Source organism: Chanodichthys erythropterus, chromosome 13 (genome assembly GCF_024489055.1).
Source record: "Chanodichthys erythropterus isolate Z2021 chromosome 13, ASM2448905v1, whole genome shotgun sequence".
NCBI classification, from domain to species: domain Eukaryota; kingdom Metazoa; phylum Chordata; class Actinopteri; order Cypriniformes; family Xenocyprididae; genus Chanodichthys; species Chanodichthys erythropterus.
Genome location: NC_090233.1, coordinates 33162156 through 33184001, shown reverse-complemented (window position 1 = coordinate 33184001; position 21846 = coordinate 33162156). Strand labels below are relative to the sequence as shown.

Genomic DNA, 21846 nt, shown 5'->3' with positions numbered 1-21846 from the left:
TTTTATCATGCAACTGAAAATATTTTGTAAAGAGTTTAGTGTCAAATATAGAAATTCCTCCAGACATAAAGCCTTCTTTTACAGTCTACTGCAAATGCACTTGTGTAACATTCTCTTACCAGTGCAAGAAACATGGAAAATATGCATGCTTTTTACTGCTGTAGACTACATCTCTAGATATATTAGCTTGGTCAGAGGTCTTGGGCATGAAAACTCCCATTTCTGTTACATAACTAGAACTGTAAGGCAAAGAAAAAGCATTTCATATGAAGAAATATTATCTGTCTGCTGACTACTGACTTGATGCCATTGCAGTTATGTGGTTACCAGTGAAACTGCTGATGGAAATGGGCAGGATACGGTTAGTAGTAGGTGTGACCGAAAAAACAACTTAAATTTACTCATTTGGAGACTTCCGTTTGACACATTGCGCATACAGAAACCTCTTACCTTTCCACCCCTTACCAGTCAGACTCGCCAAATCTCTGATGAAAACATGTAAACTTGGCAGCTCCCTTTGCAAAAACAGAACAATCTGGCACAATCTAACTGAAAACTTGCGCAACATAAACCAGCCTGTCCAAGTCTAACCCTGCAATCCCCATAGGCACTCCAGAGGGGGTGTGTTGCAGCGCTGCACATATCTTTGAGATATATATATATATATATATATATATATATATCAAAGTTGATAAGCCTATTATCGGTTAGTGACAAATCTAACATATGGGCTCTGCCAATCTCTGACTGACAGTGAGGCAAATTACTAGAAGTTCAGGTATGAAAGAATGTTAATTATTGTAAAGTTTGACTGTGTTGTTAAAAGAGCACATAAAGGGTTAGTTCACCCAAAAATGAAAATTCTGTCATTAATTACTCCCGCTCGAGTTGTTCCAAACCTGTAAGTTTAATAATACAGAGTTAATATTTTTGAGAACATTTCAATCATTTAATTTGGTTATGGTACAAATACAATATAAATGCCAATGACTTCATCATTTTGCTAATTTTTAATTTAACAAGACATTTTATAATATTGTGCTTATAGTTTCTTTCTCACACTGTATAAGTGGGCCTTTTTAAATATAAATATTTTATCATTTTATTTTACAAAAAGGTTCCTTCATGATGTGATCGTAATATTTTGGTGCATCAAAAGAGCTAAATGACAAAAAGCCTTTGTCCTTTCAGAGTGAATGATATGATCCCTGGTGGTATATATATCTGAAAGAAGAAAGAGTATGTTTTGCTATTGTGGAAAATGGTTTATTTACACAAATTCCATGCAGGTTTTGACATCATCATGGAATCATGGAAATGATTGTTGCCTGCTTTTAAACTTTGAAACAATGTTCAGTGATTGTTAAACAAAGACTTCTAAGTTTTAGTGCTACACAGAGAATATGAAATAACTATTGTTTCACATGTGGAAGGTGCTAAAAGTGCAGGAAATGTTGGTGACAATTCACACTTTAATGATATTAGACATCAATCTCCCCTTTGCGGGTATAGGGAATAGCCAAGAATGAGATGGAAAAAGACAGGAAAGATTCCTGTTTTAGTCAGACATAATGGTTATTCTGAGAAATGAAGTAATCTTGCCCTGGTGACTGCTAAAAGATGAAAATATGAAAGATCGAACAATAATACAAGTGTGGTTACTGGCCATCATAGACTTCCCACCTCACAGCAGCTTAAGTTGGCCTTATTGGTCTCTGTGTGAGTAGTTAGCCACTCTGTTTATCCACACTTTTTTTTTTTTACTTGTTGTAAACTGCAGTGAACCACATTCCTTAATTGGAAAAAGTTCAGTGAGACATTATTTTCCAAACCTCTAGGGGCTTTGTGTTTGAGGCTTGGCCTTTAGAGCTCATATGCGTCAGTATAACAAATAGCAGCTCTGACCTAGTTGCTGTTAAGAAGTGACTGCTATTTTGTTTTGGTGGAAGTATTAATGCTACTACAGAAACAGAAGCTAGTAGCTCCAGAGCCTGTTGAGCTGTAATAGTTTTGTTTTTGGTATTTTTTCCTCTTTTTCCATTCATTTTCGTTCCATTCTTGCCAAAGCTGAAGGTTGCATATAGGGAGGGAGGAAGTAGGATTGGTTATATTCTACATTGGGGAATCATTTATGAATTAATTGTGAAAAAAAGGTCAAGGAACCAGTTATGCTTATTTTTGTGATTTCACATATAAATTAAATTTCTGTCATCATTTATCACTCTCATGTCATTCCAAACCTGTATGACTTTCTTTCTACTGGAGACCACAAAAAGACATGTTCAGCAGAATGTTCACACTGCTCTTGTCCATACAATCTAAGTGAATGATGAGTAGGGGTTGTAAAGCTCCAAAAAATGACAAAAAGCATCATAAAAGTGGTCCAAAGGACTCATGCACTATACTCCCAGTCAACAGCTTTGTGTGAAGAACAGACTGAAATTTAAAGAGAGTTCATCCAAAAATGAAAAATCTGTCAACATTTATATTTTGAAGGATATTCCATTGTATGGCAAAAAAAAAACAAAAAAAAAAAACAGGCAATTCTCTAGATATCTTCTTTTGTTACAAAGAAGAAAGACAATCATACGGTTTTGGAACTACATTGAGGATGAGTAAATATGAATTTTTAGTGGTGAAGATTCAGACTACTCTTTTTGAAGAAAGCAAAGTCTTTCTTCTTCAGGAAATTACAATTCCACATTTTGGTTTATATTATCATCATAGACTAATGACAGAAATTCAGTTACCTTCAGTTGCTTGACAGCTGCTCTTTTCACTGTACTTAATGGGCTGACTAGATAAATAATAGGAAGGAAGGATTCAATTAGTCATTCTCATTTATCAGAGTTTGAATTTTTCATTCCAGAGTTTTGGCTGCTCTTCCATTCCATTCCATTTATGTGCAATAACCGATCATCACTTCCACATGGGAGTGCGTTGACAAGTCTAAATGGGAGGAGTCATTCATTCTAATTTTTAATTTATATTTTATTGTTGTTGAACAACTGATTGTTTTAGCCAGCTTAGCTATAAATGCACTATTCCTCAATCTCTCTCTCTCTCTCTCTCTCTTTTTTTTTTTTTTTTTATCCCTCTTTAGGCAGGCATGGGCCTTGGTCTCAGTAATTGGTGGAGGGAATGGTTCTTGCACAGAAGACGTACGAGAACATGAGAACCATGACACAGGTGGCAAGGCGCTGGCTCGCCGAGACTTCGTCACTGTGGATGGTGTGGGTTTCACTGTTACTGCTTACAGTGAGTGGAGTAATGGTACGTTTTGCACAGCACAAAATACAACAGCGACCAATAATGTATTAAAAAAAAAAACCTTTTAAAACTTGCATTGGTTTTGTTCTACCACAAAGGTTACCCTACAACAGGCTTCCAAGTGGATGCAGTGGATAAAGTAGTTCTGAACTTGCAAGATGATGTTAGCAGCTGGAAACCAGGTGATCGGATTGTGGTGGCCAGCACAGATTATTCCATGCATCAGGCAGAGGAATTCACCCTGCTCCCTTGTCCCCACTGTAACAGGAAACAGGTTCGAATTCAAGGTGAGGTGGTGCTGTGCTTGTGCTAAACAGCGTGTATTTCCTCCGGTTTCTTGTGGTGACAGTTTACAGTGTTTCTGATCTGAATCTTCCTGTGAATTTGTATACAGCCGAGGTTAAATTATAATAGTGTCATTGAGTTAATGACAGGAAAAGGGTGAGGACTGTTTACCAGAATCTCATAAACAAACTGTCATTTCTGACCAGAGGCCAACAGTGGCTATATAGATAATTCCACCATCATGTTCTCCACCCTGTTTAAAATGCAGAAACTTTTTCACTAATTGCTTACCAATGCTAATGTCCCAGCTGGCCTAGTGAGTATAGGAATGTGGACACTTAGGTCACACAAATGTCATTTCATTAGATAGAAGTAAGTCTCTTATGCTCAGCAAGGCTGCATTTATTTCATTAAAATTACAGTGCAGTTAGTAATATTGTGAAATACACTATATTGCCAAAAGCATTGGGACATCCCTCCAAATCATTGAATTCAGGTGTTTCAATCACTTCCATGACCACAGGTGTGTAAAATCAAGCACCTAGGCATGCAGACTGCTTAATGGGTCGCTCTCAGGAGTTCAGTGAATTCAAGCGTGGTGGCAACCTAAGTCCATTTGTGAAATTTCCTCAGTACTAAATATTCCACAGTCAATTGTTTGTGGTATCATAACAAAGTGGAATCAATTGGGAACAACAGCAACTCCGCCACGAAGTGGTAGGCCACGTAAAATCACAGAGCGGGGTCAGCGCATACTGAGGCGCACGGTGCGCAGAAGTTGCCAATTTCTGCAGAGTCAATAGCTGCAGACAGCTTTACGGAATGGGTTTTGTGGCCGAGCAGCTGCATCCAAGCCTTACATCACCAAGTGCAAAGCATTGGATGCAGTCGTGTAAAGCACGCCGCCACTGGACTCTAGAGCAGTGGAGACGTGTTCTCTGGAGTGACGAATCACGCTTCTCTGTCTGGCAATCCAATGGACGAGTCTGGGTTTGGTGGTTGCCAGGTACCAAGTGTAAAGTTTGGTGGAGGGGGGATTATGGTGTGGGGTTGTTTTTCAGGGGTTGGGCCTGGCCCTTTAGTTCCAGTGAAAGGAAATCTAAATGCTTCAGCATGCCAAGACATTTTGGACAATTTCATGCTCCCAACTTTGTGGGAACAGTTTGGGGATGGCCCCTTCCTGTTCCAACATGACTGCGCACTAGTGAACAAAGCAAGGTCCATAAAGACATGGATGAGCAAGTTTGGTGAGGAGGAACTTGACTGGCCTGCACAGAGTCCTGACCTCAACCCGGCAGAACACCTTTGGGATGAATTAGAGTGGAGACTGTGAGCCAGGCCTTCTCGCCAACATCACTGCCTGACCTCACAAATGCGCTTCTAGAAGAATGGACAAAAATTCCCATAAACACACTCCTTTCCAGAAGAGTTGAAGCTGTAATAGCTGCAAAGAGTGGGCCAACTCCATATTAAACACTACGGATTAAAAATGGGATGTCATTAAAGATCATGTGCACGTAAAGGCAGGCGTCCCGAAACATTTGGCAATATAGTGTATTATTACAATTTAAAATAAGTATCTTCTTTTTTAATAGATATGTTTTAATATGTAATTTATTCATGTAATGGTTAAACTGAATTTTCAGCAGCCATTACTCCAGTCTTTGGTGTCACAGAAATCAAGATAATTTGGTGCTCAAGTAACATTTCTTATTATTATCTGTGTTAAAAACTGAATTATTATCTGTGTTGTGCTGCTTAATATTTTTGTGGAAACCACATTTTTTTTCAGAGGGTCTTTGAGTAGAAAGTTTAAAAGAATAGCATTTATTTTAAATAGAAATGTTTTAATTAACACTTTTATTCATTTATAATGTAAGATTTCTTTACAGAAACAAAAGATTTCTTTAAAAAAAAAGATCCCAAACTTTATGATCATGCATATCTTTAAAATAAATGCCACTTGAATTGTTATTGTTGTATAATGCTAAAACATTTATACATAATTAAGTGTTTCTTAGGTGTCCAAATACTGTAGTTTCTGTGTTGTGTTGTGTATGTATTACAATATGGCCATTATTCCCAGCACATATGTTAAGTCTTTGGAGAATTGGAAATATCTCCAGCGTCTGGCCTTGTAGTTTAAATGTCACCTCGTGCATTGTGTGCTATTGGCAAAGCTGTTGCCAGCCCTTATCCTTCCGGAAGGATACTGTGTGCACTCCGGGTGTGCGTAAAGGGCAGTCTGAATGTGTGGACAGGTTGCTTTCCTTCCTGGATCCAGTATTTATTTGATTTTTTATAATTTTATCTACACTCATTTAAATTATTTTATATATAAATATAAATATATAAACTTATAAATAAGTTCATTATTTAAGATAAATCTCTCTAAATAATCATATTTTCAAACTTTATCACTAGTCAGTGCTTTTTAAAGGGTGAGTTTTATGGGCTGTGTTGGAATTTCTCAGGAAAGCCTCAGTTCACCCACGTGGGAGAAATACTGGACGGTGTGGATATGCGTGCGGAGGTGGCTCTCCTCTCAAGGAATATCCTCATTCATGGAGAAATGGAAAACTCCTGCTATGGAAAAAACTGGTGCCAGTACTTTAGCTACGACACCTTCGGGGGACACATCAAGGTCTGTTTGAGGGTCTCTGTGTGTGTGTGTGAGCGGTTGTGTGTTTATTTAACACTAAGCTGTCTGGTGCTGCCATGTGGAGAAATCATAGGCTGTTGTATGTTTAGGTTAGCGCCGGATAATTGATTATAACTCCTTTTTTAAATGGAAGGAACTGAAAGTATAATCTTAAATTTGTGTGTTATGTTTGGCAAAAGAATGAACAACACACAGTAGCACTTATACGACTACTCATTTTTTACTAGTCGACTAGATGACGGCTCAGTGTTTACCTTATGTAAATGACTAACCATATATCATGCAGCAGTCTTTGCTGTTTCTGGCGAGTCTAGACCTGTGGTAGTAGAGAATTTTTTTTTAATTATTATAATTTATTATATTATATTTCTATTTTTTTTTTTGTTTTATTACTGTTATATTACATTTAAATAATATAATATAATTAATTAATTAATTAATAATATAATTTTAATAATTCTAATTTAATTTTGTTATAAAAAAACCTTATAAATAATAATGAAATAATAATGATTAAAAAAGTAATTATTTTATTTACTATTTGTTATTTTAAAATAAAATTAGAACCACACACAATTTAAAGGCAGGAAAAAATATATTCACCAACACTTTGTGGTCTTGTGTTTTTGATCTCCTCCTCGTGTATGTTCAGATTTTAGGGAACTTCTCATCGGTACACCTGTCTCATGTGGAGCTGAAACACATGGGTCAGCAGCAGGAGAAGGGCAGATACCCTGTGAACTTTCATAGGTGTGGAGATGTGGATCAGCGTGGGGGCTACATTGACCCCACCTATGTGAACTCCCTGTCCATCCATCACTCCTTCTCCCGATGCGTTGCTATACACGCCACTAACGGCCTGCTGGTGAGAGAGAAAGATACAGAGTGATAAACAGCGGGCTTGTGTGCACATATAGTAAAGAAATTTTGTTTTACTATGTTGTCTTCCTTTTATTTTAGGTTAGGGACACGATTGGCTATGATACGCTTGGACATTGTTTTTTCCTGGAGGATGGAATTGAACAAAGGAACGTATTGTTCCATAACTTAGGCTTGTTGACCAGGCCAGGGACCATTCTGCCTACTGACCGCAATGATAGCATGTGCACAGAAATTACAGATAGGGTGCACAAAGCATATATACCATCTCCTGCAACTGAGTGCAAGTAAGATACTATAAACATATATTAATTTAATATTGCTGAATAGACCTGTAATGCACAATTACAATATTCAGTATTCACACTTCTTCAAGCCTGTCGGCTTGAAATTGTGCATGCGTAAGTATTTTATCTAAAAGTCTCCTGATGTACAGAGTGCTTGTTCTGCTCTGGATAGCTGACCTTGACAACATGACCTGCTTTATTGTTTGGTCAAATAACAGGAGAAAGGACAGAGATCTCATTTCCTGAGACTCAGCGATAGGCTTTTTCTCTTATCCGGGCAATAAAACACCCAAAGCCCCAGGCAGAGTACAGCCTTGCTGTTTTTAAAAGGATAAAAAGTGTTTTGGGAGCATGTATGTGTTTGTGTATAGAGCTATAGAAGTTCAGGATGAAGATAGATGTTTGAATAGGTTTCAGAGTTATAGATCTTGATCAGACAGTGAGGTAATGTTGGGGGCAATTCAGTAAACGGCAAAATAACTTTTGTTTAGTTTTTATTTCTTTAGTATTTTTAGTTTTTGTTAGGTTTCACTTGATCTTTGTTAGTTGTATTATTATTATAAATTTTTTTTTTGCCCTGATTTGTTTCTAGTTTTAGTTTATTTCATTTTAGTGTTAGTATTTTAGGGCTACCAAAGATAATATGCCAACTGTTTAACTTTTTTTTAATGTTTAACATTATTAAAATTATCAGCACAGAATGTGTTATTGCAGAATGTGCATTTACACTTCTAATATAGGCAGGTTTGTACTAAATAATATTGCATTAAATAAACTAACACTAAAATTAATTTGTGGCTATTTTTATTTTGTTTCAGTTAATCACAAATAAAGATAAAATAAAGATTAAAAAATAAGAATTGTTTTATCCCAGTTTATTTTAGTTTCAGTTTTTCATCAATTTGAAAAAACGTATTTTTTATATTTCAACATCATAACCTTATTGACTAACTCTAACCCTGACCACCCTTAATCAGTTTAACCAGACACTGAATGCACTAAAATACTGCATACTGTTATATTTACCTGGTTATGAGTTATATTGACTTATTGAATATTGTGTAATATGTACCTACATATATACATTCTTCATATTTTCAATATATTTTAAGGTCAAATATCAAAAAGATCCTGTCTTATGTGTGTATTCTAGGGCAGTATCTACATTTTGGATTGCACACCCTAATAATCATTTGATCAGTAACTCAGCAGCTGGATCACAGGTATGAACAATCTTTGATATGACCAACATAATAATTTTCACTATGATCTGTAATGAACAGTGAGTAAATGTCTGTTTACAATGTTTTCATGGTATAATAGACCAACTATTTTGTGACTTACTTTGATTAAATTTGTGCTCTTTGAAATTATGCCCACATCTGTGTGATACTGATGATGAGAACAGGCGGTTATGCAATCACAGATAGCATCTCCTCATTCTAATCCTTTATTAAAGATGTTTTTGCCAATATAAATCTGTTCAGTCTGGTGGTATTGTTGTGCTTTGCTTTGTTTGTTTGAGGTTTTGTATATCAAAGGATGAGCCTCCACCCTTTTTTATTAAGTAAATGCTTCTTATGAAGCTGTGCTCTCAGCAGGCCAGGTTAATAGAGACTCAGTCTGGTTTCTGTTATTGATATCAGAGGACTGATAAACTAAAATATTATTCACAGCCCTTCCACTTGTACAAAATAGGGAATTTTTCAAGCAAATTATCAGTCAAATAAGATGTTTAACCTTCAGGGGTGTTGAGGAGTTTTACCATATTTATGACAAGTGCCTGGTATATACATTTCCCCCCCCTCATTCTCTATTTCTGATTTTTTTTTTCTCCCAGGATGCAGGAATTTGGTACATTTTCCATAACTCCTCTACGGGTGACTCTCGTGGACTGATTCCAGAGACAAAAGCTGAGCTCACGCCTCTGGGCATCTTCTATAACAACCGTGTTCATTCCAACTTTAAGGTAATCAAATGCCTTATGACTCTAACACCAAAACTTCAAAAAATAAATAAGGCCTCTGGACTTTGATTTATAAACACACTTTTGTAAACAATCTTTAGGTGATAACAAACAGTATCAGTGCTAATGCTTTTTCTCCATCTGCATTTATTGGCCATTTCCCTGTGTTGAAGTTAGCGTTTCCTCCCTCTGGCTCATAACAGTTCAGTTCATAAATCATTTGGGATTTGCAACATTGTATTAAATGTGGCTTCAGGAAAGACTGATGAAATCAATTACAAGTTCAGGTTTTTATTGCACATACTCAAGGCATCTTCGTTATTTCTCTGAAATGCCTCATTGTTCAAAGTCCCACACATTGTGCTTGTGTGATAGGGTTCTCACTCATACATTTCCCTATACAATAGTTCTCTGTTATCTGCTTGTTTATGTTGGCTAGCTTGAGCTGTGCGTGTCGAGGCTGTCCAGGTGCAGAGAAAATCCAGGCTTCTCTTTTACTGCCACTGTATAACTCACTTGGTACCTTATATTGAACATACAATTTCAAAGTGAAGAGTGATTGCTTCTCTCATCCTGTGTCAGGCTGGCCTCTTTATTGATAGAAAAGTCAAGAGCACCAGCGCCACTGCAGCAGACCCACGTGAATACCTCTGTCTCGACAACAGCGCTAGGTGAGTGAATATGGTAAACGTTTCTCTGTGTACATGGTCTATTGATTCTGCTTATAAAGAAAACACATCTGCCTAGATAGAGTTTCTGCAGTAGTTAGGGAATATGGTAGAGCTGGACAGAGCTCTGGACCTGTATCAAACTTCTCAAAGTGCTGAGAATTCATGAAATTTACTCCTACTTTCAAACTTAAGCATAAAAGCAAGTTATCAAATTTCTTAAAGCTAAGAATCACTCTTACTCTTCCAGTTATTTAAGACAGCTCGAGAGGTCTCTCAAGTGGTTAGAAGTTTTCCAGTAGGGGCTTGTGATGGCACTGAGGAGACAGACATGTGCAAATCTTTCAGGGGAGCAAGAATGTTTTTGAAATGTTTGATGCCGAGCGGTTTATCAAATGGTATCATTTGGACAGAGCAGGCATCTTTGTCAGCGCTGATTAATGTTGGGCTGAATTGTTTGACTAAGGTTCCATTCACATATCGCTTTTGCATGCGCAAATTCATTATTTCAAATGTAGGTGCCAGCAAGCATCTTATTATAAGCGTTAAGTATCAAGTTATAGGAACTAGCCACTAGGATAGTTCCCCTCCTCTGAAGTAGGAGCTAATTTAGTTTCCAGAACTAAAATCGTTCCTAGTTCCTGCGGCACGAAAGGCCCTTTATAAATATACAGTGTGCCATGTTGTGTATAAGCTGTAGGTGTATGTTACTCCCTCTTTAATTTCAGATACTGTGACTGTATTTTGTGTCAACATGTTGCTCTTTAAAATTTGTGGGTGAATCTTACAAAAACCTAGTTCAGATTTTTCAGCAAAACATAATTTAGGCATTGTGACATAATTTCAAAATAAATTCTCCAAAATTGCCATAATGTGTATGGACATTTTATTTATTTTTTTTTACTTATATTTACATATCTATTTATTTATAAAACATTTACACACACACAAATATATATATATTTTCAGAAGGTTCAGTTATGACATTTTGATTGTAAAAAATAAAGATGTAAAAAAAAAAAAAAAAAAAATTGATGAAAAGTTCACAATGAACTATCTATAATCAATATATCTAGAAAATAGACGTAAGTATAAATCAGCATACTTCAAAAGCAGTGTAATAAATACTAATATGTGTACATACTTAAATTGAAATACTATATATTTTTCATATTACAGTAAAAAAAGACGTAATATGACATTTGTATGAGAAAGCAGCACTAACATTTTCTTCTGAAGGTAAAATTGAATTTCTCATTGTTTGACATTGCTTTCTCAGGTTCAGGCCTCATGAAAACTCTGATCCAAGCAGGCCACGGGTGGCCGCACTCATTGACACACTCATCTCCTTTAAAAACAATGATCTGGGGGCCTGGATTCGTGGAGGTGACATCATCGTACAAAACTCAGGGTAGGGGACAAAAAAATTTTTAGACCCGTTAAGCTTAACCTTTTGAGAAGCTTTTTGCATAAATACAATATAGCAATATTCTGATTTTTGTTTTTCTGATAGATTTGCAGACAATGGTGTTGGACTGTCATTTGCAAGGTACTTTGTCATTTTAATTTTCATTAGAACTGCCATCATCTAATTATGATCTCATTAATCGCAAGTTAATCACATATATTGATAATTCTTGAGAAAAATCCTCAAATGAAAAGAATGCAAAGCCTTCTCAAAAAAATGAAGGTGGTACATTGTCTTAAATTGCTCCAATGATAGGAAGTCCCTGATTTACAAAATTTACAGATGCTTTCAGAGACATGATTAATTGCATTAATCTTTTTTGCATTGATTTTTTTTATTATTTTTTACAAAAAATAATAAATTGACAGCCGTTTGTGCACGCATGTTCTTGCTGTCTATGTCTCTGGCTGCTGGCATATTAATTTAAAGGAACATCTTTTTATTTTGCTGAAACAGTTACAATCTGATTGGCAAATGTGTGTAAGCATGTGAACTTGCCTGCACTAGTGTTCTACATCAACCTCTTAAGGCAAGCAGTTAATGAAACAACTAAAGTGTTTCACTCCCTTCCTTCTCCTCACTGCAGTGATGGCAGCTACCCGAAAGATGAGGGCTCCAGTCAGGAGGTCTCCCAGTCTCTGTTTGTTGGGGAGAGCAGAAATCGTGGCACCAATGGAGGGCAAAATAAATACTGGGGAATTGGTGGTGTAGATGGAAAGATGAGGACTCTACCAAGAAACAAGTATGTGAGAGAAGAAATAAAGGGAAAATAGAGAATAGTATTAACACAAACTTTCAGAAAATAAATTATTTGCTTAATCTGAATATTTTTTGTCTTTTGCTCCTTTCTTATCAGGACGTTTCCGATCAGAGGTTTTCAAATAAATGATGGTCCAGTGAGGATCTTGGACAGCACGTTTCGGGCCTTCAGTCCCACGACTGAGCGCTTCACCATGGCTGTGGGATTCAGCCTGAAAAACATCTGGCAGCTGACACCCAGAAATAACCTTTCCTCTCTCGCCTTCCAGCCTAGTGTGAGTGCACATACACATACAGATACACATTTAGCCTTGGAATCTGTTCAGTCGCCCTCTGATACTGCTATACTACTATACTGTGAGTGCTAAACCACTTCAGTTTAACCACCTCAGTTTAATTTCTTCTGTGAAAAAATTTCAATACTACAGAATACAAATTGTGCACATTGTTTTCAACTTTTTGTAACATTTTTGATGTTGCATTTTTGTTTAGTTTTAAATTTTATTTTCTCCTTTTTTATTTCTGTATCTTGTATTAACAGTCTATAATTTCAGTTTAGTTTAGTTTTCACTCTATAACTATTTTTCAGTGTTTTATAGTTTGTTTGTTAATTGATTCATATTTATTTGATTTATGATATTTTGGGACTGCCAAAGTTAGTTAACTTTCAAAATATATTGTTTCAAAAATTAATTTGTGGCCATTTTTATATTATTTTAGTTAGTTTTGGAGTCATGAAAACCAAACAGTTTTTTTGGCATTTTCACCTGTAATTAGATTTTATGACTTTTTATGAATTATTATTATTATTTTATTTTTTATTTTTTTTGGTCACAGACAACCATAGACTAATTACAGTGACTGGCCCCCTGGGGCGACCTGGACTTAATTGCATTACTCAAGGTCATAGAGCTTTTTTTTTTTTCTAGATAACCCAGCTAATCTGTAATAAAGTGTTGCTTAAGCTTGTACTTATTGCCTATTTCTCAGGGAGAGACAACACATCTGGTTGTTCTCTCTTGATTGGTCACCATCTGCTCTGGTGCTGAGTAATGAAATAATATCCTGTTTTGGCAGCTTGGTATTTAGCATATGTTTAAAAGGGCCCTTGGAAAGGTCTTTAAGTGTGGTCATATTTTGCCTCACTTGTTGTGTGTGTTCTCAGTAACAAAACTTAATTTCTGAGATTTTATAGTTATTAGAATCTTTCCGTTTACATTATTCATGACCAGTGATCCCCTTTCAAACATCTAGGTGACTCTAAGAGCATTTTTTGGTCGACCGGGTGAGTGGTTTGAGCAGAATGATCTGGATGGCGATAAAAATTCAGTCTTTCATGACCTGGATGGCTCGATCAGCAATTACGCAGATACATATGTGGCAAGGGCTGACAACTTCCTGATCCGCCACCCTCAATGTGTGGATGTTCCTCAGTGGAATGGGGTTGTGTGCAGTGGAAAGTACTCTCAGGTAAAGAAACAGATCTTTCATATTTCTTTTGCAATTTCATGTCATGTTCATAATATGCAAGTACACGACCGTTCAAAACTTTTGGGTCTCACCAAAAAGTGCATTTATTTGATCATAAATACAGTGAAAACAGTAATATTGGCAAAGCTGAATTTTCAGCAGCAATTTACTCCTGTCCTCAGTGTCACATGATCCTTCAGAAATCATTCTATGCTGATTTGGTGCTCAAAATAACATTTCTTCTTTTTATCAATATTAAAAACATTTGTGAGTCTTAATATTTTTGTGGAAACTGTGATAATTTTTTTCAGAATTCACTGATGAATAGAAATTTCATTTAACAATATAAGTATTTTTTTTTGTCTCTTTTGATCAATTCAATGCATCCTTGCTGAATAAACATATTCATTTCTTTAAAAAAACAAATCTTATTGACCCCTAACTTTTGAATGGTAGTGTATACTGTATATTCTTAACTCTTTTTACTTCCTAAACAATGTTACTTATGTTCTATATAGGTGTACATACAGACACAGGGCATGTCTAATCTGAGCCTGTCCATCAGCAGAGATGAGTACCCTGAAAAGCCCATGGTTCTCAGAGGTATCAGAAGCCAGACGGCACCAACCCAGCAATACCAGCCTGTACTGATGATGGGCAAGAGCTACACAATGCACTGGAATGGACCTGCACCCAGAGAAACAGTCCTGTCACTTATTAATTTTGAACAGTAAGTAAAAAAGGAGGAATGTGATTCCCCCGTATCTAAAACAAAACATTTGTCACTAAAGAAGGGATGGGCAACTTTGGTCCTAGAGGGTCACTGTCCTACAGAGTTTAGCTAGCTTGATTAACACCCCTACCTGTAGCTTTCTAGTAATCCTGAAGACACTGATTAGCTTGTTCACGTGTGTTTGGTTTGGAGCTAAACTTGGCAGAACAGCGGCCCTTCAGGACCAAATTTGCCCACTAAACTATATAACCATGAGATTTAGTAAGTAATATGCATTAGTAACAGACATGTTTCTCATGCTAGAAGCAATCTGATGTTTTTTTGTTGCTCTTGCAGGGGTGATTGGGCTCTTCTCGGTCTCTGCTACCCCAGTGAAACAGTATTCCAGATCACATCAGACATCTACAACAAGCAGAACAATAGCTTTGATGGCATAGAGGACTATGGCCCCGTGTCATCATTTTCAGACCTAGAGAAACGACAGCAGGAAAGGAAGTACTTTTTCGACAAATCTGTTGGGTAGGAATACATTTATTTTATGTATAGACAAACCTTTATCATTTATTTCACAAACAGCTGTGGGGCTCCTGGGAATCAAATTAGGTCTTGTGAAGTTATGCATTTTGTTGAATTTTCAAATGTTTACCTTTAATAGTAAAGTATTAAAATGACTTTTAATAGAATATACAAATTCTATATTATTACACTAAAAACTAAAATCTGTTGTTTTAAGTGTCAAGTGAATAATGATATAATGTACAATATTAAAAAAAATGGATATTCATATTTCAAGCTTATATATCCAATATTAGCCATTGTCAATAACTTAAAGACAAATCTCAGTATCATATAATTACAATAATGGATATGGTAGTGATATGCACTACCGTTCAAAATTTTGAATGTTTTCGAAAGAAGTCTCTTATGCCCACCCTTTTTTATGATAAAAAATACAGTAAAAACTGTAATATTGTTTAATATTACCATTTAAATTGACTGTTTTCTAGTTAAATATATTTTATATGCAATTTTCAAAGAATAGTGTTTTTTTAAAACAGAAACATTACAAATTTCTTTACTGTCACTTTTGTTTAATTTAATGTGTTCTTGCTGAATGAAAGTATTAATTTCTTTCAATCATTCAAAATTTTACTGACTCCAAATTTTTGAACGCTAGTCAGGTTTTCTGAGTGATTCCTCTTTCTGCTATTGATTGCACAAACAGCTAGTTCCAACCCAAATTCACATCATTGGCTGAGACAGTATTGTTCTGTCAGGCTCATCCTGATGCCCAATCAAACAGAGCCATGTTTTGATATCGACAGAGCCACATTGTTTACACTTTTCGGTGGAATTGACCCATAAATGGCTTAGTTATAGTCTCTACAAATTTTAATTTTAATGTATAGCATATACATTATATAGGCTCATCCTGATGCCCAATCAAACAGAGCCATGTTTTGATATCGACAGAGCCACATTGTTTACACTTTTCGGTGGAATTGACCCATAAATGGCTTAGTTATAGTCTCTACAAATTTTAATTTTAATGTATAGCATATTGCATTATAATATAATTACTATTAATATTAATATTAATACTCACTAATTTTCTCGCAGTGCCTCTGGATTTTGCCTGTGTTGTCCTACTTTCTTTTTAATTTATGTTGTCACTTACAGATAAATTATTGTTTACAGTGCAGTCTGACACATTAAGCCTGTGTTTAACCTCCAGTTTGTTATGGCTGTATGCACGAGCTCAGCACAGACGAGACGGACATAGCTACTGCTCTACCGCAGGCTGTGAGAGAGTGAAGATCATCGCCACCATACTTGCCAACCAAAAGACTCAGACCTGCAACTGCACCGCTAATGCCTACCCCAAATACAGCAAGCGTGCCAGCAACACAGTGCCTATGCCAAAGCCGAACACAGAGCCCTGCAGAGCCTGTGGGGCCTCACAGGTAAGTACAGTCCAAGCTCCTTATGAACGGACAACATCATTTGTGTAGCTCAGTTTGAGTGGAACAGGCTTTGAACTGTGTGCCAGAGATGGACTGACTGTCCATCTGCCATCCTGACCAAGAGCCTTACCTTGCATTTTCTGGATAATTGTAAAACATGGAGTCAATAAACTGTCAACCCTGAGTGACTTTTATTTTCCTCTCTGTAGTTTGCCTTCTCAAGTGAGCCATGGAACAGCTACCTCCAAACCCAGATCAAATCCCTTAGTGTAAAAGAAGAACAGGATAATGACACACAAGCCTTTATCACTGTGAGTGTGACCATTTAAAGCATTCATTTAATCTTGGGAAAATTGTACAAGTGTTTACCAGTTTAATAAGTAAAATGTAAGAATGTATAACTTTAAGATTGTTTAGCTTTAACTTTGGCACCCTTAAAATACTAAAAAATAGTGTTAACTAATAAAATGAAAAATAGTGTTAACTAATATCATTCATTTAAATCAAATGAAATTAAAATCACTTTGTATTAAAAAAATGTCAGGGATGTCTAGTTTTATCACTAGTACCACATTTTAATGATAGCAAGTTATAAAATTTAAAACCTTTATAATTGATTGTGGACATTTTTGTTTAATTTTTTTTCTTAGTTTTGCAGTCATGACAATGTATTTTAGTTTATGTATATGAGAATATATGTAAAGATTTTATACACATACATGCGCACACACACACCTAAATACATACAGTGCTCAGCGTAAATGAGTACACCCCCTTTGAAAAGTAACATTTTAAACAATATCTCAATGAACAAAAACAATTTCCAAAATGTTGACAAGACTAAGTTTTATATAACATCTGTTTAACTTATAACATGAAATTAAGGTTAATAATATAACTTAGATTACACATTTTTCAGTTTTACTCAAATTAGGGTGATGCAAAAATGAGTACACCCCACAACAAAAACTACTACATCTAGTATTTTGTATGGCCTCCATGATTTTTAATGACAGCCCCAAGTCTTCTAGGCATGGAATGAACAAGTTGGCGACAATTTGCAATATCTATCTTTTTCCATTCTTCAAGAATGACCTCTTTTAGAGGATGGAGAGTGATGCTTAACTTGTCTCTTCAGAATTCCCCATTCGTGTTCGATTGGGTTCAGATCAGGAGCCACTGAATCACTTTCACCCTGTTCTTCTTCAGAAATCCAACAGTGGCCTTAGATGTGTGTTTAGGATCATTGTCATGTTGGAAAAGTGCACAACGACCAAGGGCACGGAGTGATGGTAGCATCTCCTCTTTCAGTATAGAGCAGTACATCGATGAATTCATAATGCCATCAGTGAAATGCAGCTCCCCGAGACCAGCAGCACTCATGCAGCCCCACATAAGGACACTGCCACCACCATGTTTTTAGACATTTGTAGTTTAAAATGTAGCTTTGCTCCTGAGACTTTCAGTGGGGTGTACTCATTTTTGTATCACCCTAATTTGAGTAAAACTGAAAATTTTGTTCTATAAGTTATATTATTAACCTTACTTTCATGTTATAAGTTAAACAGATGCTATATAAAACAGTCTTGTCAACATTTTGGAAATTGTTTTTGTGTTCATTGAGATATTGTTTAAAATGTTACTTTTCAAAGGGGGTGTACTCATTTAAGCTGAGCACTGAACATATATATAGGGGGGTTGCCTTTTTTGACAATGTAGAGGACAGGAAATTAGAATATTCAGATGCCTTCCCTTTATTTTACTTCCTCATTTTACTCCTTTTGTATATGCATTAAGTACCAAAGGTTGTTAACATGTTTTGTGTTCTCTTTTAGGTAAATGCAGAAAGGTTTGACCTCAACCAGTCAGGGTTCCTCCTAGTTACAGTGGACGCATGCTCTGGAAAAGTCACAAAGAGCTTATTGTTTTCGAAGCTGGACACTAAAACAGAACAGTATTTTAAAACTGGAATTCTGAAGAGGTGAGGGGTCAAAGTTGTGGTTTGGGGTTTAAAACTACACGTCTGGAGGTTAGGAGAAGTTGGCAGAGGTGAACAGCTTGAGAGGTGGCTTACAGTGTTTATTGAGGGAGCTAGTGATGAGTGTAAGGATTTATGCAGTGCCGATTTGATGTACTAATGATTTAATTGTGTATATACACTACTGTTCATAAGTTTGGGGTCAGTAATTTCTTTTTGAAAGAAATGAATATTTATATTCAGCAAGGAATATATATTTTTTTTTACGTAAGGTGTCTATATCAAATTACTGCTGCTCTTTTGCACAATTGTTTTCAACATGTAATTGTAAAAGCTAATGTTTCTTCACTACCAAATCAGCATGTTAGAATGATTTCTGAAAGATCATGTGACACTGAAGACTGAAGTAATAGTGCTGAAAATTCAGCTTTGCCACCATTTTTATTGTATTATTGATTAAATAAATGGTGTGGCTGTATTTTGATTAGCCTTAGTGAATATAAGAGACTTCTTTCCAAAACATCTTACCAACCCCAAACCTTTGAACAGTGTATGTTCACTGTTTTTTACCATCTGTTATTATGAACCTTTTATTTTCTTTTATTAAGGTGAGAGATTTCAATATTTCACTGTATAGAGTAATTAATTTGGGTTCTTTCCAGGTCTATAGTTCTTCTTGCCACAAGAGGTCAGTCTGCTGATATTTCTGGTGCTGCACAATATCTGGTCCCTTTGGGATCTGCTAAAACACCAGATCTTCAGAAGAAAGGTAAGGTATTTCTACAACATTTAAAAAAGAAAATAACTGTCAAGATCTGTTTTTCCTAGGCGAGGTTTACTTTAGGTTTGCCGATTCCTATGATGTCTCTTTACAGACGCCATTGCTTTCTTTGGGTTTCTTGGTCCGGGAGGTCCTTCACCACAGCCATGGTCCTCTCTGTTGGCCTGCCAAGGCACCAAGGTGCTGGGATTACTGGAAAGGTTCATTCCCCTGTCCCTAGAGGAATACTCTTGTCCACCACAAAAAGACCCTCCCATACGGATGGATCTTGAACTCCTGAGAAAATCTCTTAGCCAAAAGTGAGCCTTTACTAGATGTGAATATACAACGCAACCAGCGAATGAATGTGAACTTATGAACGTAATTTATTTTGGCAAAGAAAAGCATTAATGGACTTTGAACAAGTATTTTATTAATTGAGTGAAAGTATTTGTTTGTTTGTCGTTTTGTCCTGCGTGGTTGTGTTTTGTCATAAATGTTACAGCACAAAGTGATGCACTTTTTTAAAACACGCCAAACATCTTTATTCCAAACTGGATAACAAATGGACAGGACAAGCTAGAAGTACATCAGCAAAGCTGAAGGATGGTTTTGCAGTTCAGTATCACCTGTGCAGAAGTACAGCACAATACAAATGGTCATATGGTGGCCTCTTTTCCTCCTTCAGCCATCTGCAGGTGTAAATGACATTCAGACTTTCCTTCTCTGTTATTTATTCCTCTTAAATTATTGGGACATGTCATTATTTAATTGTGTCATTCTGATTTTTACTGCTGCTCACCTACCAATGACTCAGTATATACTTTCACACTTGATATTAGACAGTATTCATGTTTCGTTTTAACACGAAGCATCAAATACATCTAAAATATTTTTCATAAAACAATAAACTATTGTCTAGTGTTAGATATGTGTATATAGAAAAGGTGTTTAATCAATTAGCCACTTAAGTTTTGTGCACTATGAGGTCACTTGCCATTTATCAGAGGAAGTCACACAAACCTAAACTTAAAAAATAACATTCTCTTATCATTTATTCACTTTTGTCTTGTTCCAAACCTGTATTTCTTTTTTTAAATGGAACTCAAAAGGAGATACAGAAGCAGCTACCATTTTATTTCCATTGAATGGAGAAAAAAAAGCAATGAAAGTGAATGGTGACCAAGGCTGTGATTCTACTGGTCTCATCTCATTTTGTGTTTGAATGAAGGAATAGATAAAATCATATACGTTTGGAACAACATGAGGGTAAGTAAATGACAGAGCTTTTATTTTTGGGTTCACTGTCCCTTTAAGATAATGTCCATTATCAATTATAATGCCTTTATAGTGCCATCAATTAGCTTGAGAGATGTAACATCTCATATGAAAAGTATTGTCATTATTTTGGTTGAAATGGAAGCCTGAATTGTCTGGATGTGACTTTTTTTTTTTTAATTTTTGAATTAGTTAGGCTACTTGTTAACCACTGTACAAAGAGTTTTATTGGCCATTTGAAACCGAGATAGTAGTTTTGTAAACTGTTTCTAAGAGATGCAAGTTTGTCCCAAGTATATGGCTGTTGTTGCCTCCAGAATTATTTTTTTATTTGTACATTTTTTTTTACTAGCTATGCTTTTGTGCTGTAATTTGATGTTTTGAAATTCAGATAAGATATTACAAAACTTATAAAAAAAAAACTTTGTTGTCATGTTGGCTTTTGTGTTTGTGACAATGAAAGTGAGGCATAAAATACTTGTAGGCACTCAAGTGACCACTAGGGGGTATCCTTGCTTTACAAGGATGTTAAAGTTGTCATCATGGACGTCGAGCTTGGTCCCATAACAGGAACGGGTCAACGGGATTCAGGCATTACCCGTCATATCAGAAGGAGTGTGAAATATGAAGTGAGACACAGACTCGGACATTCTGAAGTGAGATCTCATAAATCATGTAGGCTTCAAACACACGCAACATAACGTCTGTTTTCCTCCTCCAATTACAATTTTTCTGCCTTTCTTAGCTCCTTACTCTTTCTTCTGGACGATTATACATATGTTAACATGACAAGTGGTAACTTGGCTCAGAAGCTTAGAATCGATATAACGTTACTGAATCGTTTGTTTACAGCTCAGACTTGATTCCCCCAGTCGCTAAGCTATATCGGACACAAATGTTTGTCTATTTAACATAAATGTATTAAATAAGAATTTATTTTTTTTTTACCAAAAATACTTTAGCTTTTCATAGAGACGTGACTGATCACAGAACAAAGGAAGGCTCACATGTTCCCGCCGAAATCTTTCTCGCGCGGGAATAGTGTCTTCATGATTAACTTCTGTCACGCTGATCAGTTCACACAGATGTAAGCAGCATGGCGCGGATGGCATCTGACAAAACCAGAACAATAAATAAATAAATATGGTTCAATGATTTTGGTCTCATCCATTTTTCTGCATTTGCTTTATTTGTAAATATAATTTGGTCTCTTTAATATCAGTCTAAGTGCATTAAGCATTTTCTTGAGAGGAAACCGTTTAAGATATAAACGTGTTGCGTTCATATTTTGGGCTCATTTGCGTATCTCCACACAGTATGCTTAAACAAACAATTCTGTACATATTTATTAGTCACATGAAGCGTTTTTCTTAAGCATTTGAATGTCCCCGTCAAGTTCTGCTAATTCACGAGTGCAGT

The 21846-nt window shown here is 36.0% G+C and overlaps 1 protein-coding gene across 1 annotated transcript in view; it reads left to right on the top strand.

Annotated features, from left to right (window-relative positions):
- Nucleotides 1-20841, top strand: part of cemip2 (cell migration inducing hyaluronidase 2) — a 29719-nt gene extending 8878 nt beyond the window's left edge. Inside the window, exons 5-24 of the mRNA XM_067406518.1 lie at nucleotides 3104-3273; nucleotides 3369-3557; nucleotides 6030-6199; nucleotides 6870-7082; nucleotides 7178-7383; nucleotides 8537-8606; nucleotides 9224-9352; nucleotides 9932-10020; nucleotides 11297-11428; nucleotides 11531-11566; nucleotides 12072-12227; nucleotides 12342-12519; nucleotides 13499-13714; nucleotides 14233-14444; nucleotides 14784-14966; nucleotides 16183-16411; nucleotides 16621-16722; nucleotides 18247-18392; nucleotides 19052-19158; nucleotides 19265-20841. Coding sequence (XP_067262619.1) covers nucleotides 3104-3273; nucleotides 3369-3557; nucleotides 6030-6199; nucleotides 6870-7082; nucleotides 7178-7383; nucleotides 8537-8606; nucleotides 9224-9352; nucleotides 9932-10020; nucleotides 11297-11428; nucleotides 11531-11566; nucleotides 12072-12227; nucleotides 12342-12519; nucleotides 13499-13714; nucleotides 14233-14444; nucleotides 14784-14966; nucleotides 16183-16411; nucleotides 16621-16722; nucleotides 18247-18392; nucleotides 19052-19158; nucleotides 19265-19473 — 3142 coding nt within the window. The 3' untranslated portion in view covers nucleotides 19474-20841. The remainder of the gene's footprint in view (nucleotides 1-3103; nucleotides 3274-3368; nucleotides 3558-6029; nucleotides 6200-6869; nucleotides 7083-7177; nucleotides 7384-8536; nucleotides 8607-9223; nucleotides 9353-9931; nucleotides 10021-11296; nucleotides 11429-11530; nucleotides 11567-12071; nucleotides 12228-12341; nucleotides 12520-13498; nucleotides 13715-14232; nucleotides 14445-14783; nucleotides 14967-16182; nucleotides 16412-16620; nucleotides 16723-18246; nucleotides 18393-19051; nucleotides 19159-19264) is intronic.
- Nucleotides 20842-21846: the final 1005 nt, after the last annotated feature.